Source organism: Papilio machaon, chromosome 26 (genome assembly GCF_912999745.1).
Source record: "Papilio machaon chromosome 26, ilPapMach1.1, whole genome shotgun sequence".
Classification (NCBI taxonomy): domain Eukaryota; kingdom Metazoa; phylum Arthropoda; class Insecta; order Lepidoptera; family Papilionidae; genus Papilio; species Papilio machaon.
The window spans coordinates 3613055-3640818 of record NC_060011.1 but is presented as its reverse complement, the minus strand read 5'-3'; the positions used below and the strand labels follow the sequence as shown (position 1 = coordinate 3640818).

Genomic DNA, 27764 nt, shown 5'->3' with positions numbered 1-27764 from the left:
AATTCTATCTATGGAAAAAAAAACATGATTAAAGTCAAAATTTTTGCACCAATTTACCATAATCTTCATTATAACATAGAGCAAAATTTAATACTACAGTGAAATTCCCAATTGTTTGTTCCGCAACATAACTAAAATTATGGGACAAATCTTTCTTCCATTCATTTATTTTCACAAATTGAAATAACGAAATTTTGACTAATTTTAATTAAATGTGAAACTTCAAAACGTCATCTGCACTATGCTATATTGAAAAGTGTAAAATGTAAAACAAAATGACTAATTACCACTGTAATATTGTAACAACTAACACATACTCTACCTGGAGACGTGCACCGAGAGATCACTGTGTACACACGACGTTAAACCGTATCACACTGCGTTATATGCCGTTACACTGCATCACATCGAGTCACACTGCGTCATACGACGTCACACCGAGTCACACGATATCACACCGAGTCCTACTGCATCACATCACACCACGTTACACTACGAGGGGAGGTCCAAAAGTTCGCGGAATGGAGGGGATGGAGTGGGGATAGGGTAGCTCGCTTAGTGTCATACTAATTGGGCACTCATAATTAGTATATATATAACATTTCAACCCTATAGTGCCATTCGTTTACGAGTACTCGCCTGCTGAACAAGTCAATCCGGAAGCAAACTGCAACTATGGAGAAAATTGAACATCGCGCAGTGATAAAATTCCTTACCAAGCAAGGAAAAAACGTTCAAACCATTTTAAATGAAATGGAAGCCGTTTATGGAGATCAGTGCCCTGGTAAAACAATGGTTTATAAGTGGCATGGTCTTTTTAAACATGGTCGAGATTCAATTGAAGACGACTCTCGCTCTGGGCGGCCAGCTGACGCCACCACATCAGACATCGTCGAAAAAGTCGAAAAACTTGTACTCGAAGACACACGTTTGAAGAAGAAACAATTATCTGCATTTGTTGGAGTATCAGATACAACTATTTTGCGTATCCTGCACGACCACCTGGGCATGACAAAAGTCAGTGCAAGATGGGTGCCGAGAATGCTCACGCCGCTTCAAAAACAGCAGCGCGTCGACGCGTCTAAGCACTTTTTGGAGTTGTGTGGAGACGAGCCCGTGCAGATTTTGGAGCGGATTGTTACTGGAGATGAAACATGGGTTCATCACTTTGAACCTGAGTCCAAACAGGAGTCCATGCAATGGCACAAAAAGGGTACACCACCTCCCAAAAAATTCAAGGTGTCAGAATCGGCGGGAAAGTTGATGGCCACTGTTTTTTGGGATTGTAAGGGAATATTACTCATTGATTATAAAGAAAAAGGTACCACTATAACCGGAGAATACTACGCACTCATATTAGAAAAGTTAAAGGAGTCAATTAAAGAAAAACGTCGAGGAAAATTGGCCAAGGGTGTGTTGCTTTTGCAAGACAACGCGCCGGTTCACAAGAGCCGAGTTGCCATGGCTGCTCTGCACACACATGGGTTCGAACCACTTGTTCACCCACCCTACAGTCCAGACCTGGCTCCTAGCGATTTTTATTTATTTCCAAATTTAAAAAAAGAGCTAAGGGGAAGGAAATTTTCCGACGATAATGAAGTGAAGGAGGCAATTTCGGCCCATTTTGAGGCCAAAGACAAAAAATATTTTTTCGATGGTTTAGAAAAATTAATTCATAGATCGAATAAATGTATTAGACTTAAGGGTGATTATATTAAAAAGGAAAAATAAATTTATTGTTATATTTCATTGACAACCCTTTCATTCCGCGAACTTTTGGACCTCCCCTCGTATGTCACGTTGCGTATCACACTGTTTATATGATGGAGGGCGCTCAGTCGCTGAGAGCGCGCTTTGGCTGCGGCTCGTCAAGATCGGTCTCCGGAGGGTGCTCCAGCCCCGGCAGCATTATCTGAGTGTCCGATGCCTCTGATGGCTGCAAGAAGAAAAATAATTATTACATTTATTTACACAAACACAACAAACATACATAATGTCTATGTATATAGTTGTCACATGTCTATATGCTAGTCTATGTTATTAAAGAACAGAGCATCCTGACACAAGTATGTACTAAAAAGGATGCCTCAACCTAAAATATATCTATATATATAAAAGAAAGTCGTGTTAGTTACACTATTTATAACTCAAGAACGGCTGAATCAATTTGACTGAAAATTGGTGGACAGGTAGCTTAGAACCAGGAAATGGACATAGGATAATTTTTACCCCGTTTTCTATTTTTTATTCCGCGCGGACAGAGTCGCGGGTAAAAGCTAATAATTGTTTTGAAATAAAAAAAATATTGTCATTATACTTATATAACTAAATCTGTCAGCTGAGAGTAAGTGTAGTAGTGTAGTAGACAGAGGTGTGAATGTTACCTCGACATCGTTGGTGTTCTCTCGGTCAGGTACACCTCGGTTGCGCTTCTTGGGAGCGCGGTCCACCTGCTGCACCACCTTCTTAGCCTGGAACTAGAACAATACACAATATTATAGGTAAATATTGTGAAAATGGCTATGCTGAAACTTACCAGAATATATAATTTTTTTTTCTACACATATCAAGTTACAGATGCAGAGAAAATGGACTTATATAAAAAAAATTGTAAATATATGGGCCCTCATTGTTGTATACATAATTCACGGACACTGTATTTACCCCAGAGCGTCAGTGGCTCAGGGGTCAAGCACTTGACTTGCAATCTGCAGGTCCTGGGTTCAAATCCCATCATGTACCAATGTATTTTTCGATTTTCGATTTACATATGTACATTTATCTGACGTTCTTACGATGTAGGAAAACATCGTGATGCTGCACATATCTGAGAAGAAATTCAATGTAATGTGTGAAGTCAACCCGCACTTGGCTGTGGTTGACTATGTCCTAGTCACCCCTAACTTAGGGTAGGCTCCGAGCCCCTCAGTGGGGACGTACAGTGAGCTGATGATATATTTACCTGTAGTTCTGGAGGCAGGAATACACGCGTATTAACAAAGAAGTCCGGCTGCGGGCTGAAGTACATAGTGGGTATACGAGCGTCGGTAGGAAATTCACGCATCTCATAGTTTGTGGAGCGAGACCAGATCACCGACATCGCCAGGTCGCACACCGCCCACAGTTTCTGTAATAGTCACAATGAAAAATTACAACAAACCAAAAAAAAAAAAATACCTCGCATTATACACTAAAACACTATTATCTTTATAAATTGAACGACATCTTACTACTCTTATACGTAAAAATAAAAAATACGTAAATCCCAATACAAATGAACATTTAATATCAAATCATATATTTTGTAACATTTCTTTTTTTATATCAAAAGGTGACAAACGAGCAAACGGCCACCTGAATTCGCCGAAATAGCGAGGCGACCGTCGCCTACAGACATCCGCAAATGCAGATGCATTGCCTACCTTTAATCAACGGAGAAGGTGACGCATAGAGAGAGGATATTTCCCCGTTCTACACGTCCCCTTCTCCGCCAAATCCACATCCCCTTCACATCCTTTCCTAATAAGAAAAGGGTGGGAAGGGAAATAGGACTAAAATTAGGCCTTCGGTACCACACTCATCAGACTGTACTTGGAATTACTTCCACTTGAAGCCTGTCTTCTGTGAGATCGTGGTATTTCACTGAGCGAGCCGGTCCATTAGTGCACCCAACAAATATTGTTGCGGGATTTACCACTGTTAATTTCTTTATAACATTAGGTAAATAACAAAAAAAAAAAATTCCGATTACAAATAAATATGACTGTCAGCTAAAATTAGTGACAATATTTAAAATTTAAAGGTAAGCTGTAAAAATTAATTAAATAAAATATTAATGTACTAACAAAGTTGAAGGAGTCATCGTTCTCGTGTATGGCGTCCTTGTGGTTCTTCATACGTTCTACAAGGTTCTTGTAGAAACCATAGCAGTAGAAGTCATTGCGAGTTATCAGCGGCTCCAGGATGAACCACAGGCACTGCTTTATCACCTGAAATACACAGATTAAAACATATAATTATTTGAAATAAATATGTGAACGTTAGTGACTATCATTTGTAAAAAATGGCATTTTTTTATAAACTTTTTATGTCGTTTTGCGAGCCATGACGAAACAATATAGCAATGTACAGTCGCGGAAATACGCGGTGTTCCTCCTCTCACAAATAACCAATAAGGTAGTAGTGATTTGTGCAAACATTTAGATAATAATAAAAAAATAATTGGTCGTTTACCACTGAACAACCTTTTATTCTACAGACACATGTCTGCTGCGTCCTAATAGTTATTGTTTCACGTCGCTCTCTCAATTTGTACAAAACATTCAAACAACTAAATCTTAAAGTGGAACACCGCCAAATTCCCCGATTGTACCATTCTTATATCAACCATACTTTTAAGAAAGTAATTGTTGACAGAATAAGTCAAACAATGACTAACATTATTGACTCTTCAGAACATTTCACAATATTTCAGATATTTTACAATATAACGAGTTATATTAATAAGTTAGTGTTACCTTGAGCTGTGCGATATTGTCGTATGCGGTGAAGTTGGGGTCATGTGCCAACACCGGCACCGCGAACACAAGCATGTAGTCCGGCAGAATGTGTGGCAGTTGGCTCACAGCTCGCTCCACTGCATACATATAACAAAACCCATTCACTTATACATGTATACATACATTATTATCTTACTAGATGTTGACAGTTGGTTTTGTTTACCAATGTATATTTTATTATAGTAATAATATAATGAGGAAAGATTTGTTTTTGTATGTAACAGATAAACTTAAAACTATTAGACCGATTTCAAAGATTATTTTGTCATTAGAAATCTACATTTTAAGTTTTAAGTAGTTTTTTTTTTAATGCCGCGCTCAGGGAAACTAATTTTTATAACGAATACGCCAACGCTTGATAGTATCAGTAAGTTTTTTATCACTGTTCAAGATATATTTCCAACCAAACTATGAAGGCAATTTAATACTAAACGCTGCATACATTATGCATGGACAATCTGATGAGAACACACTCGTCTCGATCCACGAGAAATCCTACGAAGTACTAACTGCGGATTTTTTTTTTGCAAAATACACAAGTTATAAGTCTGTAAGAAAGGAAAGTTTGTGTATGTGTGTGTGTATGTGTACAACATACATTTAGTGCCAACAGTGATATTGCGCACATAGTCGCGGCGTCGCACGACGTCTGCCAGCATGTACTGACGCACGAGGCTGCGCACGCGGCGCTCCGGCTCGCGCCCCGCCAGCGCGTACATACCCATGAAGTCCAGCGGCAGACATTTGTTGGGAATACCCTGGAATGTTACAATTTCACTGTTATTACCAGTTCTTTTAAGAATAAATAAAAATTGTCACAATAACGTAAGTAAATCAATTTGTTCTTGCTTAAATTATAAGTCTAAATCAGTGATTGTCAAACTTATTTCTTTCACCGCCCCCTTTGAAAATCAATTATATTTCAGAGCCCCCTAATTTTTATTCAGCCCTAAAACTTAAAAACCACAATTTCATTGCTTTAATTAATTTCAATACCCCCCATTTTTTGGGCCCCTTATCGCCCCCTCCTAGGTTTCAAACGCCCCCTAGGGGGCGTTATCGCCCACTTTGGGAAACACTGGTCTAGATCATTAGATTTAGGCAAACTGATAAAATTTTTGTATTTCTGATTTTATATTTAAAAATCTTTGATGACATTTTTAACATCGGAGAGATAATCAAAGTTCAAGTTACAATGAAAAGAACAAAGAGAATTACTATATAACTTTATGAAACAAATTACGACATTACCTTTGAAAGTCCTTTGTGAAGCTTCGCCGCGAATAATTCTCGAACTTGTGGCACTTCATCCTGTTGTACAATTAAATAAAAGTATTATGAATTCAGATATTATATTAAACCTTTTCTCCATCATTTCAAAAATACTAAATTATCGCAAATGTTAGACATACCAAAAAAAAAAGAAACACTCAAGAATTTTAAATGATTTCCTGAGTCCTCACAAACATACTGTCCATAATTATCTATATATATATAAAAGAAAGTCGTGTTAGTTACACTATTTATAACTCAAGAACGGCTGAATCGATTTGACTGAAAATTGGTAGGCAGGTAGCTTAGAACCAGGAATAGGACATAGGATCAATTTTACCCCGTTTTCTATTTTTTATTACGCGCGGACGGAGTCGCGGGTAAAAGCTTGTTTTAAAATTGTTCACCTAAAATTTAATAATATGGGTTTAATTTGTATAAAAATACATACAATCATAAGATGTGAGAGATTGTAGAACTGCTCCGCGGTGTACTGATCACCGACACCTTTCTGCTCGCAGATCTTCAACATGGCCGCGCCAGCCGCCAGCCGCAAGTGAGCCATCTCCGCTTTTGATAATTGATTTTGCTGGAAATATATATAACAAACAATTATTACAAAATAATAAAGAGTATCAAACAATTTAACTGTAAATTAAATAAAAAAAACTTGTGAGCCGTCATGGGACGCCTGTCAGATGTGAAACATCCTGTGTGTACAAGTAATATGCATAAAATATTAAATATTATAATTAAATAAATAATAATAATGATAATGATAATAATGTATACCTCAGTATAGCGTGGCGACCCGTCGCCACACCGTACACTCTACTCACATAAAATATATATATATGTATACCTTAGTATAGCGTGGCTACCCGTCGCCACGGCAAGCGTCGCCACGCCAACAATTCGGTTTACAAGTGATCCTACAGATGTTTCACATCAAAAATGAATAATAAAAACTGCGTGATGTTGAACTTTGAGTTCCATCACCTTCATATGGCATCTTGATGAATGTCTGCTTCAACATAGAAGTGTAGTACCTATATCATAAATACGCTTAGATGAATGTGGGAATGAAATAGGTGTGCCAAGACTACGCCAAATGGAAGACTGTAATTTTTATAGCGCTTGACTTTTTTTTACATTGCTAGCTGTCGCCCGCGACTCCGTCCGCGCGCAGTTAAAAAATGGGGGGGGGGGTTATGAAAAATAGATGTTGGCCGATTCTCAGACCTACTGAATATGCTCACAAAATTTCATGAGAATCGGTCAAGACGTTTCGGAGGAGTACGGTGACGAAAACTGTGACACGAGAATTTTATATATTAGATAAGGTAGCAAATGAGCAAGTGGTTACCTTGATTTTAATCAACGAAGGAGGGGACGCATGTGTCCCATCCTTCGTCAAATCCACTTCCCCTTCCTAGCCTTTCCTTATAAGAAAAGGTTGGGTAGGGAAAAAACAACTCATCAGACTGTAAGCGGAATGTCTTTCACTTGTGACATGTCTTCTGTGTGGTGGTGGTATTGCTGATGTTGCTGGTGTCAAATGGTGATGGTGGTAGACATGTGTACCTGCAGCAGATCACCCTTGTGTACGATGAAGGCGTTGAGCATCCGGAAGGTCTTCTGTGCGGAGAGCTCATCCCGCTTGAGGCCCAGCAGCCAGCGCGCCATGCACTTGAGCCCCTCCAGCTTGCAGCGCGTCTCCTCCGGCAGCTCCTCCTCCTCGCACCACTCACCCTGAGGAGCGCTCGCACCACCGCCACCCTCGCGCACCAGCAGCTCCTTCACTATCTATACATACAAACAAACAATATATATCTTACTAATATTATAAATGCCAATGTTTAGATGGATGGATGGATGTTTGTGTGAAGGTATCTCCAAAACGGCTCAATTGTTCTTGATATAATTTGGCATAGATGTAGAACATAGTCTGGAAGAACACATAGGCTACTTATTACATTTTTTTCTTAATTCCGCGCAAATTGAGTCGCGTGCGACAAGTAGTTTTCCATATATATATATATATAGACACCGACCGTTTACATATATACACCATCTTTCTATCCACTATATCACTTTATTTAATCAGCCGAATGCTGTCTTTGGTCCTCACCTTCCTGGAGACGATATTCTTGATGTGTACCGGGAAGGCGTCAGGCAGATTGTGTGCGAGGTGTCCCAGAGTCACGATGGCGGTGCGGTAGTGCTCCGAGTGCGGGCTGAGTGTGCCTCGCAGCGTCTCCAGCATCTCTGTGAAGATCTGACCGCGCTGCTCCGGCACATTCACGTACAGACATCTGCAATAACACTATTTGTTAACTGAAAACCAAAAAAAAAGACAGACCACTGATACTAAGTTGAATTAATCTAAATCACCTCACTCTATGTCTCTCTCTCTTCAAAATAGGTATACGCGTTTAAACTGCAATGGGATTCTACACTTATTTTGTAAAAAACCAAAAATCCCGACTGACAGAGGTTCTAATAGATGAAACAGCGCCATCTATTGACCATCTTATAAAACTAAGATTTTAATTAATAAAATTTTAAACTAAATAAACTGTCATGTTATATGTAAAAATGTCTTATTTAATAATATTGTCGAAACCATCGAAAAAAAGAAAATAGTGAGTGAGATTTGAACTCATTTTATTCAAGCCATTCAAGACACCCTATGACTCAAAGGGTGTCTTCCATCAGGCTATGACACTCCAGGGGAGAGGACTTATGGAATGACACCTCACTCGTCAAAATCACTTCAGTCGTTTAGGCTATAGGCTGTTACAATGCAATTTACATATATACAAACCCACATACATAAAAAACAAACATACATACTAAAAACCATTACCCTCATCAGTCAGGTAAACTTCAAAAACTACAAAAAATCCACCGTAGCCAATGTTTAATAATACATACCTGACAGCATTCTTGGCTTGTTTGGGTGTTCCAACTTCAGCGTAAGCTTTGCACAGATCTATCAGTTTTGGGAACAATGAGGGACACGCCTCAACTGGAACATAACATTACAACAAATATTTAAACTTTATACTGTAACACTACATCTATTTAAATTCTCTATTTATCTGGTCAGGCTATAATGAGCATAAACGATGGCTACAAGTTAGAGGAGAAGCTAAAATGTATGGAATATGTTAAAGAGAAATATGTAAGTAGTAAGTAAATTCAAACAACACCTGATAGATTTTTTTTTTTAAGGTAGCAAACGAGCGGTCACTTAATTTCGCCAAAATAGCGAAACGACGCTGCCCTTTAATCGACGGTGGAGGGGTTACAAATAAAGAGAATATTTCCCCTTCCCATAAGTCTTCTGTCAAATCTACTTCGCCTTCAAATACTTTTCTTACAAGAATATTGTTGGAAGGGAAAAAGGAATAAAATTATGTAAATAAAATTAATTAAAAATGGAAGAGTAGTCATATGTATATGTAAATGATTAAGGATCACCATGATGATGATCACATCATCAACCCGTTCCTAATGATCTTAATAATGTTACATAAGTACTCACTCAAAGGTCTGTATTTCCCTAGGAAGGTGAGTGCGGCCAGTATGTGTGGGGCGACAATCTCGTCATCCATCTCCAGCATGGAGGTGAGGCGGCCCAGGATGTCCTCGTGCAGGAAGTGTGCGGGGAACACGAATGACAACATCACTAGTAGCTTCAGACCACGCTCTGCTGCTTTCTTCAGTTCTATACCTGGATGTTTCATATAAATTATTAATTAAACTAGTTTTTGCTCGTGGTTTTGTCAACGTGGAATTAAAAAAAAATAGCTTATGTTACTCCCGCATGTATAAGCTACCTTCCTGTTAAATCTGGTCAAAATCGGTTCAACCGTTTCGGAGATTACCCGGAACAAACGCGGACTTGCGGAAAGCCAGATAGAAAGAGACGAAAATTTAAGAATTTTTAAGAAATATGACTCTTTTATACATTTACAGGGACTCCAATTTTATTAATTGTATAGATAAAATTGTATACAATAATGAAATTTAAATGACAACTAAAATTTTAAGATTTATTTTAGAGTGGTTTAGCTACATGATAGACGTATACCAAAATTATTTTTTATCTATATTTCATTGATTTTTTATTAGGTAGATACATATTTGTATACAAAGTCAATGTAAAATGTGACTTATAACGACGCAATAGAGTCGAAAATCAATTGTTAGTTTTGCACTTAACAAATTTGGTCCATTTTTATTAAATGTAAAAACTACCAGGGAAACATAACGTTTGAAATATATTCAATGTGAAATCCACCTTAAGCCATGGAAATAAAGCATAAATTCCTAAACAATTAAACATGAATTAAGCCGTTTTGAGTATTCAATTCAACTCTTTTAAATAAGGCATTACTGATATTGTTATAGTTTCGTTATCGCTAAGACAGTGTAGCAAGTATGAAAAGAATAAATGCGTAAAAGACGTCCGTATCCTCGGACAGTCAAATTGCGACTGACAACAAAAAAAGTCGAATTTCGATCTGCCTTCTTTTGAAGGTTCCATTTTAAATGAATGATATAGATTTCAAATAAATAACTTACCACATTCCTCTGCGATAGATGTATCAGTGCCTTTAACTGCTCCCTCCACGTACTCAACCAGTATGAGGAGAGAGTCGTGGTCAATCATCACCGAGCTGACGCGTTCCAACAACATCTTCACCGTGTTGTAGTACAAGTTGGTCATCACCGGCTGACCTAGCTTCTTTAGCACACTTGACTGAAATCATATTTATTTATTTACTAGCAGTAGCCCGCGACCGCGACTCCTTTCGCAAAGAAGTACAAAAAAAAACTTAATTAGTAGCCTATGTGTTCTTCCAGACTATATTCTCTGGAGATACATTTCAACAAACATCCATCCATCCATACATCCAAATGTTTTATAATTTTAGTAACATATACTTTACAGCACATATACCTTTATTGTTCTGAAGAGAATTCATTACCACTCAAACAATCAAGAGAAAAAAATAAAGACTTAAAAAGGCCCAACCTTGTTTATATCAAAGTCTAAATCAACACATTAATCTTGAAAACATATACAGTCAAACCTGGATAAGCGAGTGGCGAACTCAATAATATGAACTAGCGGCAGTCAAAGGGTTAAAACATGTGTTTAAAACAGTGTCTAATAGTATTTTTTGGAATAATAAGTAAGAGTCTAAGTTTGCAAAATACATAAACGACTCACCGTAGTCTTGACACAAACTTCACAGCTGACATTAGGATTCAATATTGTCTCCATACCCTGAAGTAATTCCGGAGCCTTCTTCATATGTTGAGAGAATTTGTTTAGAAATTCTTGAGCTTTCACCGATTCCGGTAGGAATTTAGTACTGATGTGGAGTACTTTAGCTATCATTTCCTTCTGAATGGTAGGAGTTGGCGGTTTCCTATGCAAATCTACCCATTCAGCAACAGTTCTACGAACAGCTAACTGATGCTTTTGTAATTCAATGAACGCTTTCGTTGCATTATCATCCACATTAGACATAAGATAGTATAATTTTTTCATCCGTACCGGAGGTGGCAATGTATAAGGTACTAGAGATGTATTCAGTAATCTTTCAACCAACAATCTATCTTCTAAAGCAGTCATATAATAACCGTGAAGTATTTTATCTTTTATCCATTGAACTGCTTTCTCTGTAGCGGGAGGTACACTGCTCTCTGTTAGGAATTTCTTATAAATCATAGCCAATCCGGACATAGCTTCCTTTCTTATCTTGAATTTCTTATCCAACGTACGTTCTCTAACGAAATGTAAAAGATCCTCAGATTCAGCGACCGCTTGGAAATCTTTTTGCGCTGTCGCGATTATCGCCATAACTACTTCGTAACGAACTTGTTCATGTGCGTCATGTTGTCTCATTTTTAAGGTATCAGTTATATCTTTTCTTAAATCCGGATGATGTACTAAGAAATGCATACAGTATTGAACGCATTTGATTCTTACAGGAACTGCTATATCGTTAAAACGGCCTAAAAATGCCCGCCATAATGCGGGATATTGTTTCGCGAGTTCTGATCCCGGTTCAGAGAACATACGAGCGAGTAATGCGACCGCACTGAGCCTCTCTTGGAACTGAGCGGATTTGAGTTTGCACTCCAATTGTGGCAACACTGAGAGCAGTAGAGAAGGGCAACACTGGTACAGTTCATATATTAGCTCAAATACTTTTGAAAACATAAGTAAATTTTTGTCTTCCTTCCCCAGTATTAGGACATGATTAAAGAACTGAAAGTAAAATTACAATTAGAATCTTATATAAAAATTGTTGGAAAGTCGAACCTAAAAAAGCCAGGAACCTTTATTAGCGAGAACTTAGCAGTTCCTTCAACTCTCGCTAATCCAGGTTCAACTATATTCGCATGATCGATAGTCTTTGAAATTAATATTGTTTTAAGGCTTTGTGATATTCAACGGAAGCCTATAGTTTTAGTCACTACTAAAACCTTAGACTTCAGCTAATATATCTGATACACATTACATCATTCAAATCTTAAAAACCAACGTATAAAAGAGGCGGAACTCACCGTCTGTATAAAAGGTTCGAGGGTCTCACTGGTCTTGACGATGAGATCCTTGGCCAGAGAGTACGCGTGCTTGTGCTCTCTCTTATTGGGCTCGACGAGGTTCATCAAGATCACATTGAGCAGTTCATTGGAGACCACATCTGACTCCGTAATGAGAGGGCAGAGCACATCCAACATGAAGGATTTCACTTTCGTTGAATGTTCCGTACTGTAAGAGAAATTGTAAATCAGAGATAATATGACAAAAATTGATAGCATAATTAAATTTTAATTTAGTTTATTTGTAAACTATAACATTTTTTATAGGTTTAACTGTCACAAAACCTGCTAAACAAACACATAAAACCTTTTTCAAATACGAATAATTACAAAGAAAACACAGAGACATCCAACGAAACGAGCTATCAGACATGTGACTCTTTTCGTTGGATTTCTCGATTTGTACATTTCCACTCACTTGACAATCTTGAACATGAGAGAGAAGAGTGCGCAGAAGATTTCCTGACAATCTTCAAGTTCAAAGCACATGTTGAAAGATTTGACATATGCGAGGTTTTCTAGTAAATAGAAGTAGCGCTTGAACGCGGGGTCCTTTGGATCCCTTAGTCCTTGCAGCTGGTTTATCAGGAACAGGAATATTGTTTTCACCTGAGAAAAAAAAATATTTTCAACTTTTTTGCAGTTTATAAGCATCAGTCACTTCACTATTTTACTGAAATCAGGGCTTGCTTGCCAACCTTTTGGTTTAATTTGGAACAACGTACCAATGGCAAGTATGACAACGGGGCTTCTGCCAGAATAATTCGCGAAGTCGGCAGTAAGAAAGAAGACATTGGAGAAGATATGTGGTCAGCTGTGGAACAAGCTGATAATGTATAGTACCCACCTGTTCTTGATCTTTATACGGTGCTTCTGGAGCATACACTCGAAGCACATCTGCAATACAGCAGGCTATCAGCAGCTGGACGTCACGCGAGGGGTGCGTAAGGAAGAACTCATCCGCCAGGTGTATTGCCAGCGGTATGTACTGCTGGTACATGCCCTCATCTTGACCTAAACCTTGCAGAGTGTGAGCCAATGCCTGTAATAAATTGTACTATGTTAATACACATACAATTTCACTATGATTTACTTGACTTGAGTCCGTGACAGTGAAAGTGTTCAATGACCGAGCAATTCTAATAAAAATGCTGAATTAGGTCAATAATAGTACATTCTAATCTTTTTTTCATCAATTCAAAATCAATCATTCAAAAAGAAGGAGGTTATCAATTCGACTGTATTTTTATGTGTGTTACCGCGAAGCTCTCGGTGCTCCGATTTTGATTAAAAAATATTTTAATCGATAGGTAGTGCTTGCACATGAGTCCCATTTTTTGATTATTTTTTTAAATAACTAGAAGACTAGTAGATTTTGAGTTTAGCTTCAAAATGCGTGGCGAAAATTAGGGACTTTTTTGCTGTCATCGCTTACGTAGGCTAAACTATAGGACCGACATTAAAATGATGTATGAAAGAATTGTAGCTCTTTATAAATCTATATTAATAAAAGAAAGTCGTGTTAGTTACACTATTTATAACTCTAGATTGGTCGAACTGATTTAGCTGAAAATTGATGGGGAGGTAGCTTAGAACTAGGAGACGGACATAGGAACGTTTTTATCTTGTGTGCATTTTTTTATTCCGCGCGGACGAAGTCGCGGGTAAAAGCTAGTATTTTAATGAAAAACACAATAATTTAGAAAATGTATAATCTGTTCACATTTCAGGTGACGAATACGGATCGAATGATAGTTTTTTCTACAGTATCAAACGGTTTAGGTTTCAAGTAAGACTGTCCAAGCTCCGGGATTGCATAGTGTGCTGTTTTTATATCTATTTTACCACGAGTTATTTTAAGTTGCCAGCCTTTACAACACGTGCTAATACCAAAAAGTATATATATAAAAATTTAGCACAACCTTAATTCGTAATATTAATAACGAATAAAATGTGTAGAGACAAGTTAAACAGATTAACAGTACATTCGTATTTTCAATAAAGTGGAGGTCGTCAAAAATAGGTCACGTGAATATTCCGGCTTTTTCATTGCTCACGTATCAAAGTGTAACGTAAAAGATTGGACTAAAGAGTCACTCATTTGATTATTTTTCAAGTACAAACCGGTTACAACAACATCAATACTATTTAGTCGCAATATGTCATTTTAACCGGTTTTCAACTGCTAGAAGATTCCGATTGCTTTCTTTTATAGATTAGCGATTTTAGGTATACTTTGTTTATTTAAGTATACAATTGAAATGCAATGAATTACTTATTATGTATCTATGTCGATGTATCGGTAAAAAAGGGCATACAAGTTTGGCAACTGAATGAACAATACCACCATCTTTGTTCTCAATGTTCCTTCATTAATAACAAACAATAAAAGTATCCGATTAGTTAAAAATCTGTAAGCTATTACAAATATTTATTACCTTTCCTAATCACTTTAAAAGCCTAATAAACTAAACAAACGTAGCTTGCTAAAAAAAAAAACGACCATTGCACTATTTCGATGGCTTATACGAAAAAGGACCTATATGCAAATTGACAACTTTACAGGAGAGGCTCTCAAAGTTTCTAAGCCCTTTTACTTCAGAAAAAATTAAGATTTACATCTGTAAATGTGTATGTTGTTAACTAAACTAAGAGGTAGCTTTTAACAAAAAAAAAAAAAGTAAAAATCATCAATTTGTTACTTTGGCCTATATATATATACATAGGACCCATCGATTTTATATTTCATGTTAAAGTTGTGATATACCGAGATGTTATTACATAAACTTATATAGCTAACGGTATAGTGTAAATAAGCAATTTGTTATGTTTTACACATAAGAAAACATGATATACCGTTTGCAGATCAACGAACCGGAGAGTAAATTATCGATAAACATGTGGCTTGGTAACACGCTATTTATAACAGTTTAGCAGTTATTGATGAAACGTTAATAATAACGTAAACTTGTTGATTTTAGTACTAATTCAAGGCCCGTTAACATTAACATATTGAAATTCAAATAAAATTAGTTCAGAAAAAAAGTATCATCAATTTTTTTTCTGATATAATTTAAATATTGCGTTTGTTTTTTTTTTATACAGTGACTCGGTTGTAAAAATCCGGTACGACATAAAACAATATGTTTTGTATTTTTAGCCGACTTCAAAAAGAAGGAGGTTATCAATTCGACTGTATTTTTTTTTTTTTTTATGTGTGTTACCGCGAAACTCCGCCCCTGGTGGTCCGATTTTGATGAAAAATATTTTAATCGAAAGGAAGTGCTTGCAGGTGGGTCCCATTTTTTTGTTTTTTTTTTTAAATAACTAGAAGACTAGTAGATTTTGAATATAGCTTCAAAATTTGTTGCGAAAATTAGGGACATTTTTGCTTTCAGCGCTTACGTAGGCTAAACTATAGGACCTACATAAAAATGATGTATGGCGAATTGTAGCTCTTTAAATGTGCTAAATAAAAGTCCGCGATAGCATATATCTATCTTTTATAGTTTTCTCACAATAACCATTTTTTTCTTCAGAAACATCAATTAAATTCATGCCCTATTTCCGACGCTATTATTCGAGTTCAGTATTAACCCTTATGTAAATAAGCATGTTCATTATCAAGAGAATTTAATGTAGATTATATTTGCAATTGAAACTATATCATTCTGTCTAATAGTTTAGGAGATATCGTAAGAATAAAATTACGCGGAAACGAAAAATGCTACACGAAAAGCACAATTTTGCTTTCTGGGCTTACGTAGGTCAAACTATATGACTTACATAAAAATGATGTATGGAGTAATTATAGATCCTTAAATTTGCTAAATAAAAGTCTTCGGTGTCATATATCTATCATCTATGGATGTCTCACAAAAACCATGTTATTGTGAACAAACTTCGATTAAAATGCACACGAAAAACAGCGTCGTAAGCTTACGGCGCTATTATATTATATTCGATATGAATCCTTATCCAAATAAATATGTTTGATGGCTAGAGTATTAAATGCAGATTACATTAGCCTTTAAACTATGTAATTCTGATCAATAGTTTGGGAGATATTAAATAATTAAAAACTACGCGCATTCGAAAAATGCTAGTGCGGCGCGCGGCTGGACAAAATTAAAGGCACGCTACGATGTATTAGTTCGGTAATTTTCAATTTGTATACCGATTTTGATAATTATTTCATTGTTTAAAGGATAAGTGGTTATCTGCTGCATTCTAAATTAGTTTTTGAATTGAAGTACACACATATCAAATAGGAAAGTCCTTTTCTTTATTTGTCTTATTTATGTCTTTATATGTATTAAGGAAATTTGTAATTGAACTTCAAATTCACTAAAAATTGTGAAATAAAACAAAAATTTTAAGAAAAAAAAATAGCCGACTTCAAAAAAAAAACAATCTCAAACAAAATGCACTCAAAAGTAACCTAAAAAAACCAATTTCAAACAAAATGCACTCAAAAGTAACATAAAAAAAATTTCAAACAAAATGCACTAAAAAGAAACAAAATAATGTCATGAAAACTCTCTAAACTCTAGTAGTAGGGGCTCAGTTTTCCGCAACTCCACGACAAGCGCGTATTTTGCGTGTCTCTAAACTCTAAAGAAAGTTCTCTTCTTTCTTGTAACATGTCTATATTGTATAATTATTGTTATTTTGGAGTCGGTTTCGGCCTAAGTAGGGACATAAACGTAAGTATGTCTAATACATCTCAAATATAAAATGTCACCTATTTACTTCGGCCGACACCGACTGCGAAATAACAATAATTATACAATATAGACATGTTACAAGAAAGAAGAGAACTTTCTTTAGAGTTTAGAGACACGCAAAATACGCGCTTGTCGTGGAGTTGCGGAAAACTGAGCCCCTACTACTAGAGTTTAGAGAGTTTTCATGACATTATTTTGTTTCTTTTTAGTGCATTTTGTTTGAAATTTTTTTTATGTTACTTTTGAGTGCATTTTGTTTGAAATTGGTTTTTTTAGGTTACTTTTGAGTGCGTTTTGTTTGAATTTTTTTATGTTACTTTTGAGTGCATTTTGTTTGAAATTGGTTTTTTTAGGTTACTTTTGAGTGCATTTTGTTTGAGATTGTTTTTTTTTTGAAGTCGGCTATTTTTTTTAGTTTTTTATTGATGAAATCAACACTAATATTTATATGAATTAAATGACCCGCGCCTTAATTTCGGTCAGTATCAATGTCACCAGATAATTAATAAAATTTTATGGTATTTTTATTTAATTACTATTAACGAAACAATTTTTTCTACAAATGTTCTACAAAATTTTAAAGCAATCTTCCAATTGTTTAGTTTAAAACGGTGTAACTTTTTTTTTTATTTATCTATTCATTAATTTTAATATTGAAGTATAAAACATATTTATTTGACCTTTCATTGAATTCTTTTTAGTCTATTTATTCGTACTGAGCTGGAAATCGATAGAGACGTCTAGGGTACTAGGGGTCGTGTACGGGTGGGGCTGTTCAGCCGGTCTAGGAGGGCGTCGGATCTTTGCGGTTTGTGGTTTCAAGAAAAAAGAGATGGCAATGGGTTCTGAGTTTCCTACTTTAAGAGGATATGTAAAAAGAACTATTTCTTGATACATTACACATCTTTGTTACTGAATTCAAAAATAGTCACAATTTTAACATGTTTTAAAATGGCCTAATTGTCTTTAGTTCCTAACTAAAAAAAAATATTTCACTCATCAGACTGTTTTAAAAATTTTACCTAGATTTAGCCTTTAAAGCTAGATTCTATCTTACAATATTTATCTCGTAGACAATTATATTATAATAATTAGCTGTCGCCAGCGATTCCGTCCGCGCGCAGTTAAAAAAAAAACTAAATGGGGGGGGGGTTATGAAAAATAGATGTTGGCCGATTCTCAGACTTACTGAATATGCTCACAAAATTTCATGAGAATCGGTCAAGCCGTTTCGGAGGAGTTCAAGTTCGAACCCCGTGACACGAGAATTTTATATATAAGATTAATTGCATTTTACTTGTGTCCTTAACTAGCTATCGCCCGTGACTCCGTCCGCGCGGTATTAAAAAAAACTTAACAAGTAGCCTATGTATTCTTCCAGACTATGCTACAGCTATTACGGAGATACTGTCAAAAAAACATCCATCCATCCATCCATCGATACATTCGCATTTATAATCTTAGTAAGAAGTAAGATCGTAAGATTAGTCTCAAGTTATTTGACTCTAAATAACATAAATAACTAACACATAAAAATTATCTAACTGTATGTTACAATTCATCTGATCGGTGTACATGACTGACATTGTCAATTCCTGGAATGTTTATCAAAACAATGCTTACGTTTGTCGATACTATAAACAATACGTACACAATAATGCCTTTAATTCACTACAGAATGTTGGCTAAAGTACTGTAAAATTAATGACAAATTACACAAGAATTAGTGCCAAAAATACGTTATTGAACATGTGACTGACATGTTTTAAAAATAGATAGATGTGGGTGGAATGATCTATATAAGTTTGGATTTTTAAATATCATGAGATGACAAACGAACAAGCGGTCACCTAAATTCGCAGATATAGAAGCGCCCTCTACTCATAGACATCTGCATATGAAGATGCATTGCCCACTTTTAATCGAAGGAGGAGGAGACGCAAAGAAAGAGAATATTTCCCCTTCTTATGCCTCCACTCCTCTGCCAGATTCACTACCCCTTCCCTACATTTCCTTATAAGAAAAGGGATGGAAGGGATCGTAGACTAAATTAATCGAAACGCGGAATTGTACCACTTCACATCTGTCTTCTGTGTGGTCGTGGTACACAGGTCGAGCCGGGCAAATGATTTAATCATCATCATCAGCTCACTATACGTCCCCACTGATGAGCTCGGAGCCTACCCTAACTTAAAGGTGACTAGGCCATTATCAACCACGCTGGCCAAGTGCGGGTTGACTTCACACATATCAATAAATTTTCTTCTCAGATATGTGCAGCAGTTTGCACATCCTTCACCGTAAGAATGTCGTATAAATGTACATATCGTACAAATGATTTACCCAACAAATATTATTGTTGCGGGCTCTACCACTGTTAAAGTAAAACGAATTAAGACTGGTTTAACTATATGTTCCCGTTCACAAAAATCATGTGTAGTAAAAATTGTTATCGCAATTTATTCAATAAAGTTGAGGAAGAAGGAAATAATTTTATACATGGGTTTAACATTGAAAACCCACAGTTATACAAATCCCACATTTGAACGATTTAAAACTTAAGATAAGTATAACATAATTTTGTTTGATTGTGTAGCAAGTAAGTTTTTCATCTACTTAGACGTATTTCAACAAAATAAACACATCAAAGGAGTATATAAAAATAGAACTTTGATATGATTAAATATTCAATATTCCTGCCTACCCCAATAGGTCACGTGCATTATTAATATGAGGATCCACTGTCCGCGGACCTGGGCGCTTTACCTTGACACAAACGTTTCGCAACACGCACACTGCAGAAATCAATACCAACTAGATAACGGCAAAGTGAAATATTACTTTGTTATCTATACTTCTATATATATAAAAGAAAGTCGTATTAGTTACACTATTTATAACTCAAGATCAGTCGAACTGATTTAGCTGAAAATTGATGGGGAAGTAGCTTAGAACTAGGAGACGGACATAGGAACTTTTTTGTGTGCATTTTTTTTATTCCTCGCGGACGGAGTCGCGGGTAAAAGCTAGTTATATTATAAAGAGCAAAGATTTTATTGTTTGCATTGGAATAGGCTCCGGAACTACTGAACCGATTTGAAACAACTGGATGAATCTTACTAATATTATAAATGCGAATGTTTAAATGTATGTTTGTTTGAAGGTATCTCCAGTACGGCTGAACGGATCTGGATGAAATTTGGCATGAATATAGAACATAATCAGGAAGAATACATTGGCGGAGTCGCTGGCAACATTTTATGGTGTACATATCTTTATCCATATACTGTAATGTGTGACAATTATTTGAAAATTGGACACTATAAAGTACGGATACGATACCACGGCCTAATGTTCTATAGTACGTTTCTACTAACCATTACGCTATAGGTAACTTTGTTAATTTCCTGATTTAATCTTCTTCGATGGAAAGCTCTCTCTGGTGTAATATATTTTAATTAAAACTTGATTTTCTATGAAAGCATATAGATAAGACTGCATGTATAAATTTCTATAGACAATGCATTTACGAGCAGTCAACCGCAAACATAATAATTTATCAATTGACCGCATGTACAGATACGTGGTACGTGCTACCCTGCAGATTATAAACATCGTCAGTTTATAATCTGACATTTTACGCTAACTCCATTTAAAACATAATCTTACTAATATTATAAACTAGCTTTTACCTGCGACTTCGTCCGCGCGTTATAAAAAAAATGCACACAAGATAAAAAAGTTGCTATGTCCGTCTGCTAGTTCTAAGCTACCTCCCCATCAATTTTCAAATAAATCAGTTCGACAGATCATGAGTTATAAATAGTGCAACTAACAGGACTTTCTTTTATATATATAGAGATGCGAATGTTTAGATGGATGGATGGATGAATGTTTGTTTGAAGGTATCTCTGAAATGGCAACCTATAGAGGAAGATTTTTTTAATGTTTCTTGTTTGTATATATTAACTGTTCAATACTTTAACGATTTAATCAGATGAAAACTAATGTAATGACATTCAATTTTACATGATTAAATTGAAGTCTTATTAATTGATGATATGATGATAGGTCAGGGATTCTCAGGGGAACTTAAAGCATTGCTAATTCTCACTCTATCTTCTTCTATTGACCTAAATCAGAATGAAAAAAAAAATAATTGATCTTAAAAGTAGGTAATTTTGCCATGGGGGTCTGAGGTAACAATTCATTTTGGGAAAGGGGTCACATGTCCAAAATAGTTTTGAGGATCCCTGGTCTAGATGGACCCTTTCGAATCCACGGAAGAGATGTAATTGGAAAATAAAGTTGAGAGTTCACAAAAAGTTCATTTAACATATCAACAGAGTTCATTGAATATTTTAAAAGAAAAATTAAAAATCTGCTCTAAAAATCACAGGTATTATATTTTTTTTTTTTACAAATAATACAAACATACTGTGTATTTCCACTATCAAAATACTTGTATAAAAAAAATAATATGTTATCTCATTATCTACTAAAAAGTAGAAACAACAACAAAATTTCTGAAAGACTTTTGGAAATGTAATTTTAAAGATTGACCGTGGGTTTCTGAAACTAAAATCCCCCTTTAAAACATATTGTTATCTCTGATTTACTAAAGATATTAATAGGGTTGATATTATGTTTAATACAGAACTTTGGGCTCAGAAATCCATGGATAGGCAGGTTTTATTGCTTGCTTTATGACGAACTAGATGTCATCTAAAACAGTTCATGTGGAATACAAAAAAAGTAATTCCAGATAAGATAGATTCCACTCATGCATTATTCCAGATAGTTCTACAATATCAAATTTCACCCTAATCCATACAGCAGTTCTTAAGATACCTTCTAACAATCATCCATCCATTCAAACTTTGTATTTTTTATAATCCTTACTCCTTACTAATATTATAAATGCGAAAGTAACTGTCTGTCTGTCTCGCTTTCACGGCAAAGCTACTGAACCGATTTAAATGGCATTTGGCACATAAATAGTCTAAACCCCGAGAAAGGACATAGGCTACTTTTAACGTGAATAAATGCTACCCGAAGACAGTATTTCAGGCGGACGAAGTCGCGGGCACAGCTAGTATTAGTATAAAAATATAAAAAAAATGGGACCCATATGCAAGCACTTCCTTTCGATTAAAATAATTTTTATCAAAATCGGACCACCAGGGGCGGAGTTTCGCGGTAACACACATAAAAAAAAATACAGTCGAATTGATAACCTCCTTCTTTTTGAAGTCGGCTAAAAAGTAAGAAGTAAGTTTAACCAAGATATATAGAAGATATAAAAAAGACATATAATAACATTTAATCTAATTGAGCTGAGTGTTTACATTATGTGTTATACTTCAAAAGGCTTCTTCGCTGACTATAATTATAAAAACACTATCTGTCGCCCGCGACTCGAATTAAAAAAAAAAACTTTATTAATAGCCTATGTGTTCTTCCAGACTATGCTCTACATCTATGCCAAATTTCATCAAGATTCGTTGAGCCCTTCCGAAGATACCTTCTAATAAACATGCATCCATCCAAACATTCGCATTTACAATATTAGTAACAAGTAAGATTGTCAATTTCATTGTTTAGTTGTTTACATTGTAGAAACATTGTACAAAAACATATTCTGTTAACTTTCATTCTCATTGGAAAAAATAACCGAGAAAATAACAAGTTTTCAATAATGTTAAAACATTAAAGTTAAATATAACTGTCCTAGACATATAAGTTGTGATTAAAAGACTTTTTCTTGAACCTAAAAACTAGATTACAGATGTACAGTTGAACCTGGATAAGTGAGAGTTCAAAGGACAGGTATATTTTTCTCACTTACAAAAGTTTCTCTCTAACCCGAGTTCCTAGCTCATGGAAGTAATCCGTTTAGCCCGAACAAAGACTCTCGCTTACAGAGGTTCGAATGTGTATAAAAATATCAATTATGTCTCAAGCTATAAATGGAAAAATTTAAATGCAGAACAGCTCAACTGATTTGAATGAAATTTGATACATGTATAGATAACAGAATCAAATAGGAAATCTTACTAATATTATAAATGCGAATGTTTAGATGGATGGATGTTTGTTTGAAGGTATCTCCGGAACGGCTCAATGGATCTTGATGTAATTTGGCACAGATGTAGAACAGTCTGGAATAACATATAATCTATTTATTAGTTTTTTGTTTAAACTTCGCGCGAACGGAGTCGTTGGCGACAGTTAGTAAGCTATAAATTCACTCAGAAGAAGTCATTGTCAATGGCTAGTATAAAAAACACTTCAAATTTAATTATCATACATGTGGAGTACATGTATTGACCAATAACTTTTTCTTACAACACATTTTGCTCATTGTCTTAATTTGCATTAGCATTTTTAAGTATGCAACATGTATTACGAAATTACATTTGCAATTTATTCTAAACTTATGTACAGATATTGATTTATTTATTATCTTACTAATATTATAAATGCAAATGTTTAGATGTATGGATGGATGTTTGTTGGAAGATATCTCCGGAACAGCTCTTCGATCTTGATGAAATTTGGCTCAGATGTATAATATAGTTTGGAAGACAGAGGCTACTTATAACGTTTTTTTAATTCTGCGCGGACAGTCACGGCGACAGCTAGTACTTATATACTTTTCATCTGGCAAGATAACAACGCAAACTAAATTGTAGGCAACAGTAAGTTGAAAATTTACTTTCTTACTGTGTGACATATAGTCATCCCTTACTTGCTTTTTGAATAAAAAAGAGACAGCAATGTGTCAATACAAGTGTAACCACAATTAACAGCTATAACCACCACAGTCTTTTGATGCTTACTGAAGCAGTTGCTTAGTATAGTCTTCTCATACTAAATCTAAACTATGAGTACTGCGGAGTCATTAAACTATGGAAATCCCCGAGGTGTTTCTTGGTAACAAATAACTCTTTGTTTAGCAGTTATAGCAAATGTTGAAAGTTAAAGTATTTCCTTTAATAGATTTATACTGTTATTTCTATAAAACTAACCTTTAGCCTTCGAACCAGTTCATCGGGTCCTAGGTCATCGGTGATGGGGCGGCAGCCTTGCGGGTACACTATTTCCGCCATGCTGCCAATCTGTATGTTAAAAAGATATTAATTTAACTATATTTTCTACTTAATAACAATAAGGTATATAGCTATTGACCTGAGGTAGATTTTCTCTTATATGTTAACAATTGGCATTATGTACTAACTAAAGAGGTAGACAGATTGTGCAGTACCAAAAAAGGCATTAGTTATTTTATATTCACCAAAGCTTTATATTTCTACTATGAAATAAGAAAATAACAACCTAGGTTCCATCTTAACCATAGTTATTTTTAAAATTAAAATATCCTATATTTACTAATTAACAAAAGGATTTATATCTACTGATCCAACAAAGAATTAATTCACTTCCAAATTCTCTATACGAGATGTAAGTCTTTTCATTGAACAGGTTGGTTGGTATTTCTCTTCCATCTATTTAAGTAAAGTAATGCATTTTTCTAAAGTCTAGACTTCAAAAATGTCTATGGGCAGCGGTCATTTTGCTATAGCTAGTTAACTAGTTTACCACCTTGTGTTGTGAATAATTTTTTTAATAATACAGAAATATGAAATCCTAAACAAAGAAGAAAAGAACTTAAAACTTATTGTTTTCTTTATGATATTTGATATTTCTTATTGACACAAGCTGGCTTGAAATATTTTTTTTCTATCTACTTAGACATGTTTTCATTATTATGTTGAATATATATTTTTATTTATAAAGTAATCATAAAATTCAGGAAATTTATTTTTGTTGAAGTTGTTGATTTTTTAGCTGTTAAATAAAATAAAAAAATGAATGTAATTAATAGTGTTAAGTATAATAAAGGGAAATAAAATCAACATATCTGAAGTATATAAGCAAGTAATCCTGAATAGTCAAATTTGTTTAAATCCTTATATATATTTATGTATATTTATAACCTTACATTTTTAACACAAAAGGCATATTTTCATCAAAAAGAAAATAATTAAGATGGAAGACAAGCAACTTAAAAAATAGTCAAATTGCAAAGACTCTGTCAAGCAATAGACAATTCAGAATTTGACCTAAATATCTTAATAAATATTTTTGTCTAACTTTAACAAACTAGCAAAATAATTTAATTTTTGGGATCTAGAAAATACATTCCAATTGTATTTGTTTTTATTTCAAATCATCCATCATTTAACAATAAGACATTCCAAGAAGAAAACTTTCATACTGGCACCATATTAAAAATGTACTAAAACATGGCAATAAAAATGGGTCAGATATCAACAATGCTACCAAATATATATCATATTTGTAGCACAAAAAAGGATGCATTATGCAAAAAAATCACGTTTCTATACAAACTATACACAACAATTTATGAAAAAAAAAACGCAACGCCACAACATCCTGTAAAGATGTTACCAACGTCGTCACCTGCTACAGTATCTTATGCTAACACAAAAACATCACATATTATGAGACTACAGCCATATTATACATCACTTTAACGGAAAACATAAGCCAAAAGATAAATCTGCCCCACACATCACATTGTTTTGATAATCAAATATGTGATTGTGATTCTTTCCACCATCATTCAACCACAACTCCGTAACTGTCGTATAAATTCACCATCACACAAACATACCTTAAGTTTCGATATTCCAGAGTCTATATTCTCTAAAATGTTATCAAAATACACAGTAACAATACACCAATGACACAATTAAGAAGATGTTACCGATAATAGCCAAAATACGTACAAGAACTCATAGACGTGGGCCTGTGTTCCCGATGTTTACAAAATTACAACAACCGTTGTTCAACAACTTTACAATCACATCAACGACATGTCCAACTCATTAATATTTCACACAGAATTAAATCATAAGGATAAATTAATGTCCTTTTGATCTAAATACATAGAAAACGATGTTAAAATTTTTTATCAATCGGTGGACGCCAAACTGCGGGAAAAACTACAGCGAAGTTAGCCGATTTTGACGTTGAAAATCAAGGTTAGTCTTTGGTCTATGGTTTTCGTTCAGAAAGTGTTAATATTATTTATTTTAAAATCCATTTAAAGTGTTACATTACAAATATTAATTTAATTTTTAATTCAAGTTTTCCTCTGTTTTTAGTAAATCATTTTACATTAATTATAAGAAATTAACAACATTGGCACTTGGTGAGCCTAAAGTAAATTTGGGCAAAACTATTTTTTTCTGTAACGTTCTATTTTTTTAATGTTATCAGCGGAAGGTGCTTCGTCAACGTCGTCATCCAAGCATAGTCAAACAACGCTCCTACCGCGGTTAATTTTATAAGAAAATTTTTATACCTACATAGCTACAAAGGTGTAAAAAACTTCAAAATAAAAAAATATGATAAAACAGCCACAGTACGACAAGGATCCTATGACACTATAGTGATATTGACTGGGAGGCGCTAGTGGACTGTCGTAATTTAATTTGACTCATGCCCGCCAGGTCTTACGGCTATAACTCTGTCGGTCCTTACTTAACCTCGGCCTACTTCATTGAATGAAATTAAATAAATATTAATGCCCTGTTTACCATTAGACAGTATTCCCGGCATCTTCACCAAATGATTAGTCTATCTTTGGGCTCTTACCCCGCGTCGATCTGATAAGCATGATCAAGGTACGACTATTCTAACAGCTAACAAATTATGGAGCAATTGATTAAGCTACATTTCCCATACGTAAAACATCAAATGCGTTTGAACGCAATAAGCAACAAGACTGCGATTAAATGTGTCGATCACCCCAGAATCAAGTCAATTTACTATTATTACTAGCATTGGATTACTTTCTTACTTCAGAAACAAGAAATAAAACAGAACAAACAGTGCGTCATAGATTGATGGGGGAAAAATTGCATATTGCAATAAAAACAAGAAAACCTAATTACTAAATGTTTATTATTTAAAACAGAAATTGTCGGCGCTTTTACCATAAGTAGCAAAGATCTTATAAAATAAAAGAATCAATACCATAGATACAAAATAAGCAGCAGTCAGGTTGTCAAGTCGGCAAATTGATAAATGCCTAACATTATTCTAAGTAAAATTATTATAAAACCACTGTCAGCGGACAATGAAGATTTTAACCAGATTTAATGGTAACGTGACTCCACCGACGGCTGCCTTTAGCTAACTAGTAACTAAATAGTGAAAACCGTGGATATCTTTCTTAAAATGAAAATATTTAACCATAACCATGCAGAATTGGAACGATGTTTTGCAATTGATCCGTAATAACAGACTGGAAAAAGACAAATCTAATCTTAAAAAATCCGACATTTATCGTTATAGCAAGCTAATAACTCCGACCTAAATATATTATTGCTATATTTTGCCAGATGTCATTTTTAAGCGTTTCCAAAAATATAAAATGGCTGAATATAGTCAAACAAGGATATCTGAACCGGCGAAACAGGCGTTGCTATCTCGGTTTGTTCTCTCAGAATATATATAAAACCTGCTTGGACTTAGAAAATTA

At 34.9% G+C, this 27764-nt stretch overlaps 1 protein-coding gene across 1 annotated transcript; it reads right to left on the bottom strand.

Annotated features, from left to right (window-relative positions):
- Nucleotides 1-227: 227 nt before the first annotated feature.
- Nucleotides 228-26225, bottom strand: LOC106714786 (sister chromatid cohesion protein PDS5 homolog B). The gene is made up of 20 exons (XM_045684610.1): nucleotides 26005-26225; nucleotides 24220-24309; nucleotides 13309-13503; nucleotides 12880-13070; nucleotides 12423-12630; nucleotides 11077-12123; nucleotides 10425-10602; nucleotides 9382-9570; nucleotides 8769-8862; nucleotides 7963-8146; nucleotides 7416-7637; nucleotides 6283-6420; nucleotides 5811-5870; nucleotides 5158-5317; nucleotides 4518-4636; nucleotides 3846-3989; nucleotides 2963-3127; nucleotides 2385-2477; nucleotides 1794-1936; nucleotides 228-495 (listed from the first exon to the last, which is right to left on the bottom strand). Exons 2-19 carry the CDS (start codon nucleotides 24298-24300, stop codon nucleotides 1835-1837), a joined length of 3570 nt encoding a protein of 1189 aa, XP_045540566.1. The 5' UTR covers nucleotides 24301-24309; nucleotides 26005-26225; the 3' UTR covers nucleotides 228-495; nucleotides 1794-1834.
- Nucleotides 26226-27764: the final 1539 nt, after the last annotated feature.